Source organism: Neurospora hispaniola (genome assembly GCF_033458365.1).
Source record: "Neurospora hispaniola strain FGSC 10403 chromosome Unknown B0T23scaffold_6, whole genome shotgun sequence".
NCBI lineage: Eukaryota > Fungi > Ascomycota > Sordariomycetes > Sordariales > Sordariaceae > Neurospora > Neurospora hispaniola.
In genome coordinates this window covers 2,764,541-2,776,234 of record NW_026944411.1, presented here as the reverse complement: position 1 = coordinate 2,776,234, position 11,694 = coordinate 2,764,541, and the positions used below count along the sequence as shown (strand labels likewise).

Genomic DNA, 11,694 nt, shown 5'->3' with positions numbered 1-11,694 from the left:
CTTTTTCGTAGCATCGGAGTGTCCCATCTGTCCCTTTCTCTCCGTCATGATTCGATGCCTCTGCCGCTTTAGCTACGATAACGCGACCTGGTTCCCAGTACTATATTGACAGCGATCAACAACCATAAGACTCTTCCACGGACGGTCATACAAAAAGGGACCAATACTTCGTAACAGATAAAGACGGCGCAGCAAACGAAGCCTCGGAATACTACGCGGGAAGGGTGTCAGCCAGCGAGATTGAAACGAATGAATATCAGAGAGTAAGCAAAGAAACAACACAAACGCCGTCGAAACCTGTGACGCCAGTTAATTACATGCCCCACAGGTAGCGCATCGAAGAAAACCAATCTCAGCATAACTTGTTGGTGGTCCGAAAAGTGGTCGCGATGAACGAACAACCCAGAGAACGAAAAGAACAAAACTGGACGACACGAACGGGCGAGCAGGCGAACAGACGAGCGCACCGGACAGGACGAATACTTTTCGTCTACATTTCAAAGTCGAACCAGATACCCCTTCTGTCTTACTCCCGAGTGACCAGGGAGCCAAAAAGACATCCGTTGGCACAGGAACAGGCACTGAAGGACGCTAGATCACACCTTTGCTATAGCAAGCTATTGTAGTAGAAGAAGAGGCAAGCATACAAAAGACTAGGTCACTTGCACAAGTATGGAAGTTCAAGTTGACGTTTTCATATGGCGGTAATATGGACATAAATCGTACTACAAAAAGAACCGCAGTAGAGGAATGCAGAGCCACTCCAAAATATCTACAAGATCACAGACACAAGGAAACGAACGCAAGAAATGACGGAATGGCTACGCCAACAAAGAACAAGAGGGAATCATAAACCTATAAACCGAGAGAACCTATAATGAAGCAACAATGGACCCTATCCTTTCCCAGATCATTAGCTGAAGAAGACCGTCGTGAACCACACCCATACAAGCCATGCCCCTACCATCACTTAGGCCTCTACCTCCTCCACCTCCTCGATTTTTGGCTCCTCCACCACCTTCTTTCCCCCTTCCTCCGCCGTCCTCAATACCTTGTCCAACACCGACGCGGCCCTACCAATCACACCGCCTTCCTGCTTCGCGCCCATCACGCCCGTCTTGATCGCCGCCCTCCACTTACGCTCAAACACCTGCTGCCTCGAGATCCGATCCGGATACATTTCTCCATCCTCATCCCTCTGCGCGCCCCACAGATTCATATAAGCAAACGGATTCGGCGTCGTCGGCATCCTGTAGATACTATCCCAATACCGCTGCTCATCATACGGCAGCGGCGTCTCCGGTCTGAACCCAGCTTCCAAGAACTTGGCAAAGATGGTGATCTGCTTCGCTTGGGCTTCGCCGTTCTTCTTGGAGACCTTGTTCAAACTGGTTTTGGTGGCTGACGTCCAGCCCTTGACCGACAAGGTGGATGCTACAGATGGGTTCCAACCCAACATGGACGAGAACGAATTCATTGTCTTGAGCCAGCCGCCCGGGCAGGAGACGGTTTCATCGGGACAGACTTCGATGAGCCAGTCGAGTACAGAAAGCGTGTCGGAACGGATTTCGGTCGACAGGTGGGTCATGCCGCCCCGGATGTACATGAGGATCTTCTCGACATGGGGCGCGACGTCGGAGGGCGGGAGGGCGCGCAGGAGCTTGAGGAAGTTGGTGCGCACGTTGGCGACAGAATCGGTGATTAAGGGCAATAACTTGGTGAGCAGGTTGGGCACGCCGACCGGGTTGAAGATGGGCTTGGAAGAGAGGTCCTTGGTTAGTTGGACCAGGGCTTCTTGGCGAAGCTTGTCGGATTTGGAGTTGATGGCTTGGTTGAGGTGCTGCTTGAAGAGGCCGACGAGGTCGACGCCATCGAGGGCGGCGAGGGTGTGTTGGTTCACGACGATGGCTGGGAGGGGAGGTGTTAGTGAGTGAGTTTGGCTTTCAAAAGGGATGAATATGAGTGAGTGAGAGACAAACATTTGGACTTGAAGCTCGTATCGGTAAAGTTGGCTGCTTTGGCTTTGGCCTTGCCGACCTTCAACTTGGCTTTCTGTCGTGGTCCATATGTGTTAATGAAAGTAGCCGATAAGGGGGCATCACATCTGATAAAGCCAGGGGCCGCAACAACAGCAGCAGTTTTCCCCCCCGAACAAAGCTTATGGGTGAATGAATGAAAAATGACATACGTTAAAGTCCTTCTTCTTCTCCTTCTTTTTCTTGTTACTGGAACCCATCTTGGCGGTGTTTGATAGATAGTCGGTCTAAGCAGTAGTTAGACGTCCAGTCTCTTCTTATCAATGATTGATATGGCAGTACTCACCTTGGCCCTTTGTAAGTGTATCTTTGGTGAAGCGCGGAGTGAAGGAACGAGGTGAGTTTGGAAATTTTAGCGGTGTAACGCGGCAAAACCCCCGGACTGCCAAGACTTTTGACAGCTGTCGGCCAGGGGTAACACCATGGGTACCTTGCTGGACAGCAAGTGGCCGCTCGCTGTTGCTGTTCGTTCGTTCGTCGCTTCTGGAGCTCACCGAACGAGCAAGGGAGCTCTCTCACGGCTCATCGATTCCTAGCTCATTGTCCTACAAAGATATCAGCCATTTGAATTGGCGCGAGCCAAATACATCAATTAAACTCCTAATTCTCCAATTCACAGATCTAATCCCCAATGTCAGACCCAACAGTCAGTTTCCCCCACCCCCCCTCAACCTTTTCAAGCACGCTCACTAACATTTCCCCAGTCACCCTCCGCCTCCGCCCACCTCGAAGAGACCCTAGGCCGTCTCTCCAAAAAGCCCGGCGTAAAGGGCGCCATCGTTCTTGACCGCGCTTCCGGCGCCATTCTCAAAATCAGCGGTCAAATCTCTTCAATCCGAAAAGCCAAGCCCCAACCACAGCAACCAGAACAGTCCGAGCAGCAATTGATCACGGACCAGCAAGGCCCACTGTCACCTTCATTTCCTCCTGGCACCGCTACTGATACGACTACTGCCGATCCGGCTCCGGCTCCCGGTACGGCGGTGACTACGACAGGGGAGGAGGCAGTTGCTGCACCGGCAACAGTATCTACGGGGACGGGCACGGATGGGGAGGTAGTGGGGGCTGGGGCAGGTGCGGCGGGCACGGGCGCGGGGAACGCAAGCAGCGGCGGCAGCGGCAGTGCAGTGAGTGCCTATGATCAGAACGTGGTAGAGCTCGCGGCGATGGTGTGGAGTTTTGTGTCGAATGCGGGCGAGTTTGTGCAAGAATTGGATGAGGAGGTGAGTTTTCGCAGGTTTTCTTCTTTCCCCCCTTTCTTTGCCGCCTTCTTTCCCTTCCCTTACCCACAGCCCCCTACTCAGAGCTCAATAAGAAAAAGATTTTCGAGACTGGTTATGCAACCTCAGGTTTACGAAAACAAAAGGCTTAAACTAACGACAACGCATTGCGCTGCGCTGCACTGCAACAGGATGAGCTCAAACTTCTAAGACTACGGACGAAAAAGCAGGAATTGGTAATCGTGCCCGATGCGAAATACCTGCTAGTCGTTTTTCACGATACCCCTCCAGCATGAGTCACAAAACATATCGAGTGCTATTCAAAAAGGGACGGCGCAACGCTGCAAGAGCTGAAGCTTGACGTTGTCCTTGAGCTCAGTCTGGTGATGATGAAGTCGGTGGTGGTGGTGGTGGTGATGGTAGCGGTGATGAGCCACGCCAAGGATAGGATTGGGATGGTAGGATGGATCAGTTCGATTTCATTAATCTGATACTTCGAACCTTGATGCGTTCCATCGAAAGGAAGGATACGTCGCTCCTCTTATGAAGCACGGCACGGCACGACCGGGCGACAGTTTCCTGATCGAGACGACATAAGGCAAATGTTACAGTTCCCATCCGTCCCTTTTTGACGGGAACGCGTGCGCGGATTGTTTCGACATGGGTAGTCGCATGAATGGCATGGGGCACATAAGGCTCTGGTAGATCTGTTCCCTATAGCAGAGAGGACTGTAACCATTGGGTGCTCGTCAAGGTTGAAAAGAGAGAGAAGGGGGGGGGAGGGCTGGATGATGATGATTGACGATTGGGCAGATGGATGGCGCGAATCCTGAACAAACGGACTGGTTTTGACATGATTTGATACCCTCCGCCTTTCCCCCTTTTTCCGCCGATGAGATTACATTGTTCTTCAAAGGCGGCTGATAAAGTTAGTTGAGTTGCACAACAACGACGAGCGGCGGCAAGTAGCAGTTTGATCATTTTCTGCGCAATAACTCACACGCAGAAACCGCTTACTAATAACCATCCGTTGGCCGTAATCATGAAATGTCCATTCCATTCACCCCTTGGGTAGTGTTTTCAAATCGAGTCGCGCGCAGCACACATAAGATTGTCGAAGTCATTGTCCATGGCAAGCGCGGCAAAACGCCGTGATATATTGGCACAAAAAGGGCCTCCACTGTACTCAGCTGCACCACTGTGGTATTGGGCGATTGGTCCGGTGGGCATCTGTGTGTAGTGGGCACCTGTGTTTCAGAATGATCCTGGTAAGCTTTTCGACGATGGAGGGTTTATTTCTCAACAAATTCGCCGTATTCGGCATATGTAACCAAGCTCAAGCAAAGACTACATATCGTGAATACATACCTAGAGTATGTAGTAGTGTACATACCTACCGTTCAGCTGAAGGTATGGCAAGAAAAGGAGGTCCTTGTCAGCCCGGGAGACTGCGGCGCCGATGTTTTATTGCTATGACTGCATTTGCGGAACAACCGTTAGAGATGAGGTGCGCTGGAGACACACGTGTAGTCCGGGTTGTAGGCAAGTCCCCTGCTGCGAGCATGTTATTGCTGGACAAAAGCCCCTGGATCTCGCTTGGGATCGCCGACGACGACGACATCCCTTGCACGTATGAATGGACGACCAAAGAACCTTCTCTTCCCCCCATCCCTCTCTGGGTTTCACTTGATCGATTCGGGCCTGACATTGAACGGCCCGTAGCCAAAACCGGTACATCTGAGTTTGGGGTGCAGGAGTTCGAGGGCGCTCCCGTCTCTGAAGCAACCCTTTTTAGTCGCTTGATGCGTGGATTTGTTCTACACCCCAAACAGCGTGGAGTACCCTAGAGGGAAAACTTCCCGTCGGTTCGCCCACTTGTTCTAGGGCCGTTCGGGTTTCCCCCCCATGCCCCATGCCCCATGCCTCCCCATTCCTGTCACTGCGCCTCTCCGAACGGGCAGATCGAAGCGGGCGTAATCCCAAGTTCCAAGTTCAACCATGGCCGAAATCAATGAAAGCAATTTCAGACGAATAGAGGTTCACCTGTACCACGGTGATTTATTCCCAGGAGGCAAGATTACAGGCTACGAACTCCATGGATTCGAAACAAGCCAGCCGGGCACATCCGAATGGCTCTTGGCCTGTGACTGGCTGTGGAGGGCAGGTAATGGCTGGCGCAGCGTCTCCTTCCGGTCCAAGCACAGGTAGGTGACGGCAAAGTTGTGAGGCTCCCAGGGTGGTGGCAGACTGTGGTGGTTTCTTCATATAATGACCTGTCCCTGTCAATGTTTACAATGGAAATGGGGTCCCTATTATTTCTCGTATCATTGGCTTGGTTGAGGGCTGTCAGTCCGGATTCCGGTTCCCCATCCATCCCTCCACCCTCAGGATTACAAGAGCTCTAACAGGAACCGGGAAGGACTGATGACTGCCGCCAGCGATAATATAACGGACGTACCTTGGATATCCTGAGACAACCATGAAGTTTGTGCCCGAGCTTAGTCTGGGTGTCCTTCTCAGTGCTCCTGTCCAGTCCTCAATACATATTCCGTAGACCTAGTTCGTTAGACCAACTCGCTAGGACCAACGGATCATCGACGGCCTAGTCCATCTTTTTCCTTTTTTTCACATCTGATAGGTTTCTGTCGCAGACCATTTTTTCGATTTTTTTTTCTTTTGTTCCTGTGCTGTCTCTGCATGCCTTAACTGATCAGCGAAACCCACCAGGCATTCTAACGAATAGTGTTGAGGCCCCTCGAGTCTCTAACAGCCGACGTCAAGGTGTTGGCCCCGCCGCGGCACTTCACACAGCAAAAGCCGGACCCGGCAAGTTTATAGCCGTATCACACTCCTCGGTGGACACCACAACGAAACCCGTTAGTGTAGAATACACACGCAATTGCCGTGGACCTCATCAAGAGGTGGACGCGCTGCTCCCAGTTCGGCTCGCATTCTTCCTCGTTCAATGAGAGCGCTGCGGCCGCAGATCGAGGCGGCGCATATCATCCCGCGTACGCCGCTCCCGTGCCGAAAAGATGCCGTCTTTTTCGATATTGAGACGGACGCCCCGGAGGCGGAACACAGAATGCGCCAAGCCGGCAGACGCCACCGTTATCACCGTTACCGAAGGTGTCTTTGGGGGGACAGGGGATGCTGTGGTTGCAGCTGAAGGATTGGGATGGGGGGCAGGAAGGGGAGGGGGACATGGAGGCGGCGGGCGATCCGGGGGGCTTGGCCTGGGGTTGACATCCAACAACAGCGACAAAACAAACAACAACAACATCATCAACAACAACGCCAGCAACATCACCTTTAGCAGCAACGAGAGTTCGCAACGAAATTCGATTGACGGAAATGACAACAATGGACCAGGAAGTACCTCTATGCCGACGGGGACGAATGAGAAGAAGAAGAAGGAGAGACGCGGGTCGAGACGAGACATCTTTCTGCAGGACATCCGCAGTAGATTAACCGGGAAGCTGCCACCTTCCTCGTCCTCCAACAACAACAGCAACAACAACACGTCGTCTCCTTCCTCGGGCGCATCGACCCCTCACCAGGAAGCAATTACTAGTCCCAAACTTCCACTTCCGCGGGGAAGAGCTGCATCACAGCCTCCAATCCCGATCTCTCAAAGGCGGCGGGAGTATATGAGCGGCCGGGAAGGAGCAGCAGCAGACCAGAGAGGGGAACCGAGAGGGGAAAGACACGGCATGGGAACCATTCGAGAAGCTGTAAGTAGAACCACCACTGCAACAACTTCCCCTCAATATTCTATACATTACATACCTAGGTACCTACCCACTACCTACTGCCTACTCCTCATCCCCCCTTCCATTTCCACAATCATTCAGTCAAGTGCGGATTCTCATTCACACGTCTTTTTCTCTTTCAGTTGTGGTGCATCCAAGTAGGTGATTTTCATCCTGATTCCCTCATGATTTCGACTTCCTACTACCCTCTGTCGTCCAATCAATGGGTCAGCTTGTCGACCACCAATCCTCCGCTATTAGTGATGCAGTCTGTCCACGAGGCAATGCAAAGGAAGTAAAAGTGCATCTTGAAGAAGTTTGCATTTTCACCTGAAGCTTCAGACCCTCCCTTCGCATGAAGACTGGGCGCACTAAGTACACCCCAAGAAGCACAAGAGCGAGGTCTCACGGGAAATTGGTAGCGGTACTTAGTAGGTACACAGACCGTTCGGTTCAGTTGCGTTCCTTGAGCTCTGTTCCCTTGTTGGTGAAGACGGGCAAGTGTCGTCATCTCCCCTTCCCCTCCCCGGGTTTCCCCATCATTCTCCAAAAAAAGAAGCCCATTTACAGCGAAGCCGCCCGGGCACCTCAACTCTCTCCAAGAGCAGGAACCTACCCAAGTGTAGTCCCCTCAATCCCCGTCGTCTGGGGAACAGCGGGCGCTATTTGAGTGGTCCGCGGCGGGTCGGCCGAGACTGCTCGCGTGATCCTCTGTAACGCGGATCCCTCTGCACCACTCTCATTGTGGCACTATGCATCTGCGTTTACAGGGGGCCAATCGTACGACGAGAACACCACTCAACTTACACGATGAGAGGGGGGGATCTTGCTCTGTCAATCTCTCGTTTCATGCCCAACCTCCTCTCACAGACAACAAACCAATTCTGTTCTGCTGCTGTCTTTCCTTGCTTCATGTTAAAGATATTGTGATATACTGAGCTACACCTACTACCATCCTATGCAACTGAAGAAACAACGCCAGACTGACCACTCTTGTTCTATCAACTTAGACTCCTCCTCCACCAACCCTCCGATCTCCACCAACACTACTTCGATCACCGCCATCTTCAACAGTTCGAATACCAGCCCCAGAGATCTCTACGCCAAGGTCACCAGTGGCGCAAACGCCATTATCACCACGCTCGCCCCTAGATGCTAACAAACCGCTCCCATCGCCGCCTCCACCTGGCAGTGAATGGAGGCTGGACCGTCCAACAAGACCGGTATTGAGACTTGCCCGCATCATGGCTACCCTGTCCGACTCCGACATAGAGAAGCTCTTCTCGGGAGCTCCTCAGTATTTTGACCGAGCCGAAGGCCACTATACTGGCGCTCCGCATCCGTCAGTCGCGTTCCCATGGGACGAGGAGCTCGGAATTCGGGACTTGACCGACCACACCCAGATCGAGGATCGCGCTTGGACCTGTGCCTCAGCATGGCCGCACATCACCCGTGATGTCCAGCCAGATAGGTCCACGGCGCAACGGGCCTCGGAGAAGAAACGTTGTGCGCATTTCTATCCCCGCTGTCGCGAGCGGCCCAGCATGCTGAGCATGGGCGGACTTGAAAAGGGGAGCATGGGTTTCCAAGCGGCTTTGGAACTCAATGTCGCCGATGCGCTGAAGGAGGATCAATGGGGCTTCGAGAGCCTCGCGTCCAGGCCTCATGCCATCGTTGAGGCACGGCAAAGAATGCTCACCTCCAGGGATCGCCTCCGCCATATGGACGAAACCTTGATTTTCGAACAGCTGATCAAGAACGGCAAGCGCTACAGTGAGCAGCACCCGCACCAGCTTCGGCTCTCGAGCGAACTATACAACGAGTTGTTCCTCCATATCCTTCACCCCCCAACCAAGGTGATCGACCATCGAGATCCCTACAGCCTTTCGGTGCAAATTGCTGCTTTGGTCAAGGTCCTCGCTGCTCCCAACGTTTGGATCGATTTCTCACTCGTTGAATGGAGGATTCGACTTGGACAGTTGCTCTGGGGCACCCCTGACGAAGACCAAGGCGATGACGGCGCATCAATCAAGACGGCTGATTCAGTGAGTGAAGTTACTGAGGAGAGATATTGGCTTCTCCTCCAAATCCTACTCGCTTGTGAGCTTCTCGTACGGCTCGACGCTATTACGGAGGGCGACGAACTTGGCATCGAGAGCATTAACCCTGCTGAGATCCACAAGTTCGAGAAAGACGCCAACACGACTGTCAAATGGTCGTTGCACCTGGCCCGAGCATGGTTGGAGAATATTGAAATAGTCAAGACAGACCCGCCTAGTCCAGAACAGGAAAAGCCAATAGGCTGGTTGGCAACTCTGACGAAGCGTATGTCTATTGCCCGCGATCATGGCATTCACCATCACAAAGACCATCATGGCCCCGTATATGCCATTAGAGGACGGCATGTCGAGCGCCAGGTCCATGGTCTGCGGCATTTTGCGACCATGTTGCGCTGGCCAGACATTGCCGTTTATGGTTCCAAGATTTCCGAGAACTGCCGGGCAGTCACTGAAGGAACTCAGCTCAACACCCCGCTTGCCAGCCCCTTGAGCAAAGCAGAGAGCCATTTGTCCTCCTACTTTACTTTTCCTGGACATGATTCGCACAGGCCAGCAGCCCCAAAGCGGGAACCTTCGAGGCGCAGGATGATCTCTGCTGCGTTGCACTCGGCAGGTTGGCTGTCAAAGAGCTATGTGTCTGGCCTGATGCTACCTGGTGATGGCATCTGTCACTTTTTGATGGCCACGCTGTTGGAAAACGATCCAGAAGCTATGGCAAGGCTTGGAACCATGGCTAACCTCTGCGGTGGTTTCGTGTATTCGGGCAAGAGTTTCTGGAGCACGTCTTGTATCGTCGGCCGTGTCCTTGCGGCCGGTAAGGGTTCTGCCGAGTGTATGGGTTGGGTCTCCAGCGATATCACTCCGCAGGGACTTGGAGATGGTTGGGTCAATGTTGAAGTTGAGGAACCTGCAGGTGAGTGATTACTTCTCGACCGTTTACTGGCCGAAAACTGACAGCCCTCGCAGAGGACGCTCTTGGGATCAATCAGAAGGCTCGCATTTGGGCAAAGATGGCAGTTGAGAAAGACTCGAACGTCTTGGGAGACGCGGACCCCTCGTCGGTTCTCCCAGCTGACTTTATCATCCCATTCGAAAACGTTTATCGGGACAAGACACCGCCCACCCTCCTGATCGAACTGGATGCTCTGAAACTATGGGCACCAGCTGATTCGGTCCAAACCACTCCAGCTGAAGACAACGCGGCTACCCCCTTTTCGGAGCTCAGTCGCCCGGCGCAGATTCGCACATACCCTGCTGAGATCTCTTTCACCGTGACGGACCTGGACACCTACAAGACCCACCAACATACCTATTCATTAGCAAAGGATGTCAACTTTGTGACTGCTCACCCATGTGCCCCTTCTTCCCATGTCAAGATTCTCAGGTCACCATCCAGCCCTACTATCCAGCAAGTGGACCTATCCGGGCGTGGCGCTGCTGGTAAGGCCGTAAGCGTCGTCGGTATGCTAAATCCTTTTCGTTCCAATTTCTTCGTCGTTACTAACACGTCTGCAGGCCACCCACTTCATAAATCTTACACATACACCGCTCTGCATCTATCAGAGTTAATGGCGAAGAAAGACTTCTCTCTCGAGGCGTTACTAGATGACTACTCGTCCGCTGCTCACCGACCTAGTCTCACGCCTCCTTCCGCCAAGAGCGCAGCCAAGTTCCTGGTGATTGACTGCATCACCGGCTTCCAGGCGTTGCCGCAAGAACACGAGATACCCTTATCGCCGGCTGTTAGCAGAAAGGGGAGCTATTCATTCCCCACGCCCAGAAGGAGCAGCACCAACAACAGTACTAATAATATCAATTATAATAATCACCCCTCCCCCGATTCTTCTCCCATCACCGCTCCGGAAGCCGAGTGTGCTAGTCCGACTACGCTCGACGGGGTCAAGGAAGGGGGAGGAGGAGGAGTAAATATGGAGAGTGCGTCGAAGAAGATGCATTCGGAGACACGGAGACGCCAATTTGGTTCGGATATGGAGATTCTCGTCAGAGCGTTTTGCGCGGAGAAGGGTTGGAATGCCCTGATTAGTCGAAGACGGAGGGGATGTTTGGCTTGTGCGATCCGTGAGGCGGGGGCATTGGGGTGGAAAGTTATCATTAGGGTTGACTAAGTTTTGGGTCATCCCCCAAATTATGAAAGAAAACAAGGAGATATACAACTGCTGTTCGGGACACAAGCGGATGTGGTCTAGAAAAGGGGTTGGGTACTACCCAGAGTACGTGTCTGACGGAGCAAGTAACTGCTGGAATTGTCCGGAGGCAAACACCACACTGAACGGAATATACTAAGGAAAGAAAACAAATAGTTCGCGCCCACAGCAGCAATAGGCTGTTTCTAGGGGCGTCTACTGTAAAATGAATGAAATATAGGCGACGATAGTCATAGCACACCTTGAAAGTATTAAAATATGTAAACATAGTAACCAAACTTGAAAACATTTTCACTCTCTTATGTTTCTCACTTCCTGCCAACAACCTTGAATCGTCGTCCACCACCAAAGCAGATTCCTCCCCCTCATCTCCTGCTTGTGTCGTGCACAACCGCACCTTCCATTATCCAGCCCGCCAAATTGCCCGCTCCCACGTCTTTCATCCGGTTTTAAGGTACCTA

General features: G+C 52.6%; 5 protein-coding genes across 5 annotated transcripts; 4 read left to right on the top strand and 1 right to left on the bottom strand.

The window, feature by feature from the left end:
- Positions 1–826: 826 nt before the first annotated feature.
- Positions 827–2,315, bottom strand: B0T23DRAFT_200872 (Rix1 complex component). The gene is made up of 3 exons (XM_062833382.1): positions 2,189–2,315; positions 1,980–2,052; positions 827–1,908 (listed from the first exon to the last, which is right to left on the bottom strand). Exons 1-3 carry the CDS (start codon positions 2,234–2,236, stop codon positions 971–973), a joined length of 1,059 nt encoding a protein of 352 aa, XP_062691116.1. The 5' UTR covers positions 2,237–2,315; the 3' UTR covers positions 827–970.
- Positions 2,316–2,667: 352 nt separating this feature from the next.
- B0T23DRAFT_397936 (uncharacterized protein) lies at positions 2,668–3,552 on the top strand (the record flags this gene model as incomplete). Its single annotated transcript, XM_062838324.1, has 3 exons — positions 2,668–2,682; positions 2,741–3,259; positions 3,448–3,552. The coding sequence occupies 3 exons, from the start codon at positions 2,668–2,670 to the stop codon at positions 3,550–3,552; spliced, it is 639 nt and encodes a 212-aa protein (XP_062691115.1).
- Positions 3,553–4,515: 963 nt separating this feature from the next.
- On the top strand, positions 4,516–5,103 carry B0T23DRAFT_397935 (uncharacterized protein; the record flags this gene model as incomplete). The annotated part of the gene is made up of 3 exons (XM_062838323.1): positions 4,516–4,524; position 4,629; positions 4,661–5,103. The coding sequence occupies 3 exons, from the start codon at positions 4,516–4,518 to the stop codon at positions 5,101–5,103; spliced, it is 453 nt and encodes a 150-aa protein (XP_062691114.1).
- Positions 5,104–6,291: 1,188 nt separating this feature from the next.
- Positions 6,292–8,167, top strand: B0T23DRAFT_430866 (uncharacterized protein; the record flags this gene model as incomplete). Its single annotated transcript, XM_062840277.1, has 2 exons — positions 6,292–6,829; positions 8,019–8,167. The coding sequence occupies 2 exons, from the start codon at positions 6,292–6,294 to the stop codon at positions 8,165–8,167; spliced, it is 687 nt and encodes a 228-aa protein (XP_062691113.1).
- B0T23DRAFT_200819 (uncharacterized protein) lies at positions 8,100–11,521 on the top strand. Its single transcript, XM_062833380.1, has 3 exons — positions 8,100–9,981; positions 10,035–10,529; positions 10,584–11,521. The coding sequence occupies exons 1-3, from the start codon at positions 8,253–8,255 to the stop codon at positions 11,192–11,194; spliced, it is 2,835 nt and encodes a 944-aa protein (XP_062691112.1). The 5' UTR covers positions 8,100–8,252; the 3' UTR covers positions 11,195–11,521.
- The last annotated feature ends 173 nt before the right edge of the window (positions 11,522–11,694 follow it).

What these genes read in the sequence shown, in the direction of transcription:
- B0T23DRAFT_200872 (XM_062833382.1), bottom strand. Translation starts at nt 2,236, where the DNA reads ATGGGTTCCAGTAACAAGAAAAAGAAGGAGAAGAAGAAGGACTTTAAC. An exon ending in AGAAGAAGAAGGACTTTAAC is followed by an intron (nt 2,053 to 2,188) that starts GTATGTCATTTT and finishes GGACCACGACAG; the next exon opens with AAAGCCAAGTTGAAGGTCGG. An exon ending in TACGAGCTTCAAGTCCAAAT is followed by an intron (nt 1,909 to 1,979) that starts GTTTGTCTCTCA and finishes CTCCCCTCCCAG; the next exon opens with CCATCGTCGTGAACCAACAC.
- B0T23DRAFT_200819 (XM_062833380.1), top strand. Translation starts at nt 8,253, where the DNA reads ATGGCTACCCTGTCCGACTCCGACATAGAGAAGCTCTTCTCGGGAGCT. An exon ending in TGAAGTTGAGGAACCTGCAG is followed by an intron (nt 9,982 to 10,034) that starts GTGAGTGATTAC and finishes CAGCCCTCGCAG; the next exon opens with AGGACGCTCTTGGGATCAAT. An exon ending in TAAGGCCGTAAGCGTCGTCG is followed by an intron (nt 10,530 to 10,583) that starts GTATGCTAAATC and finishes ACACGTCTGCAG; the next exon opens with GCCACCCACTTCATAAATCT.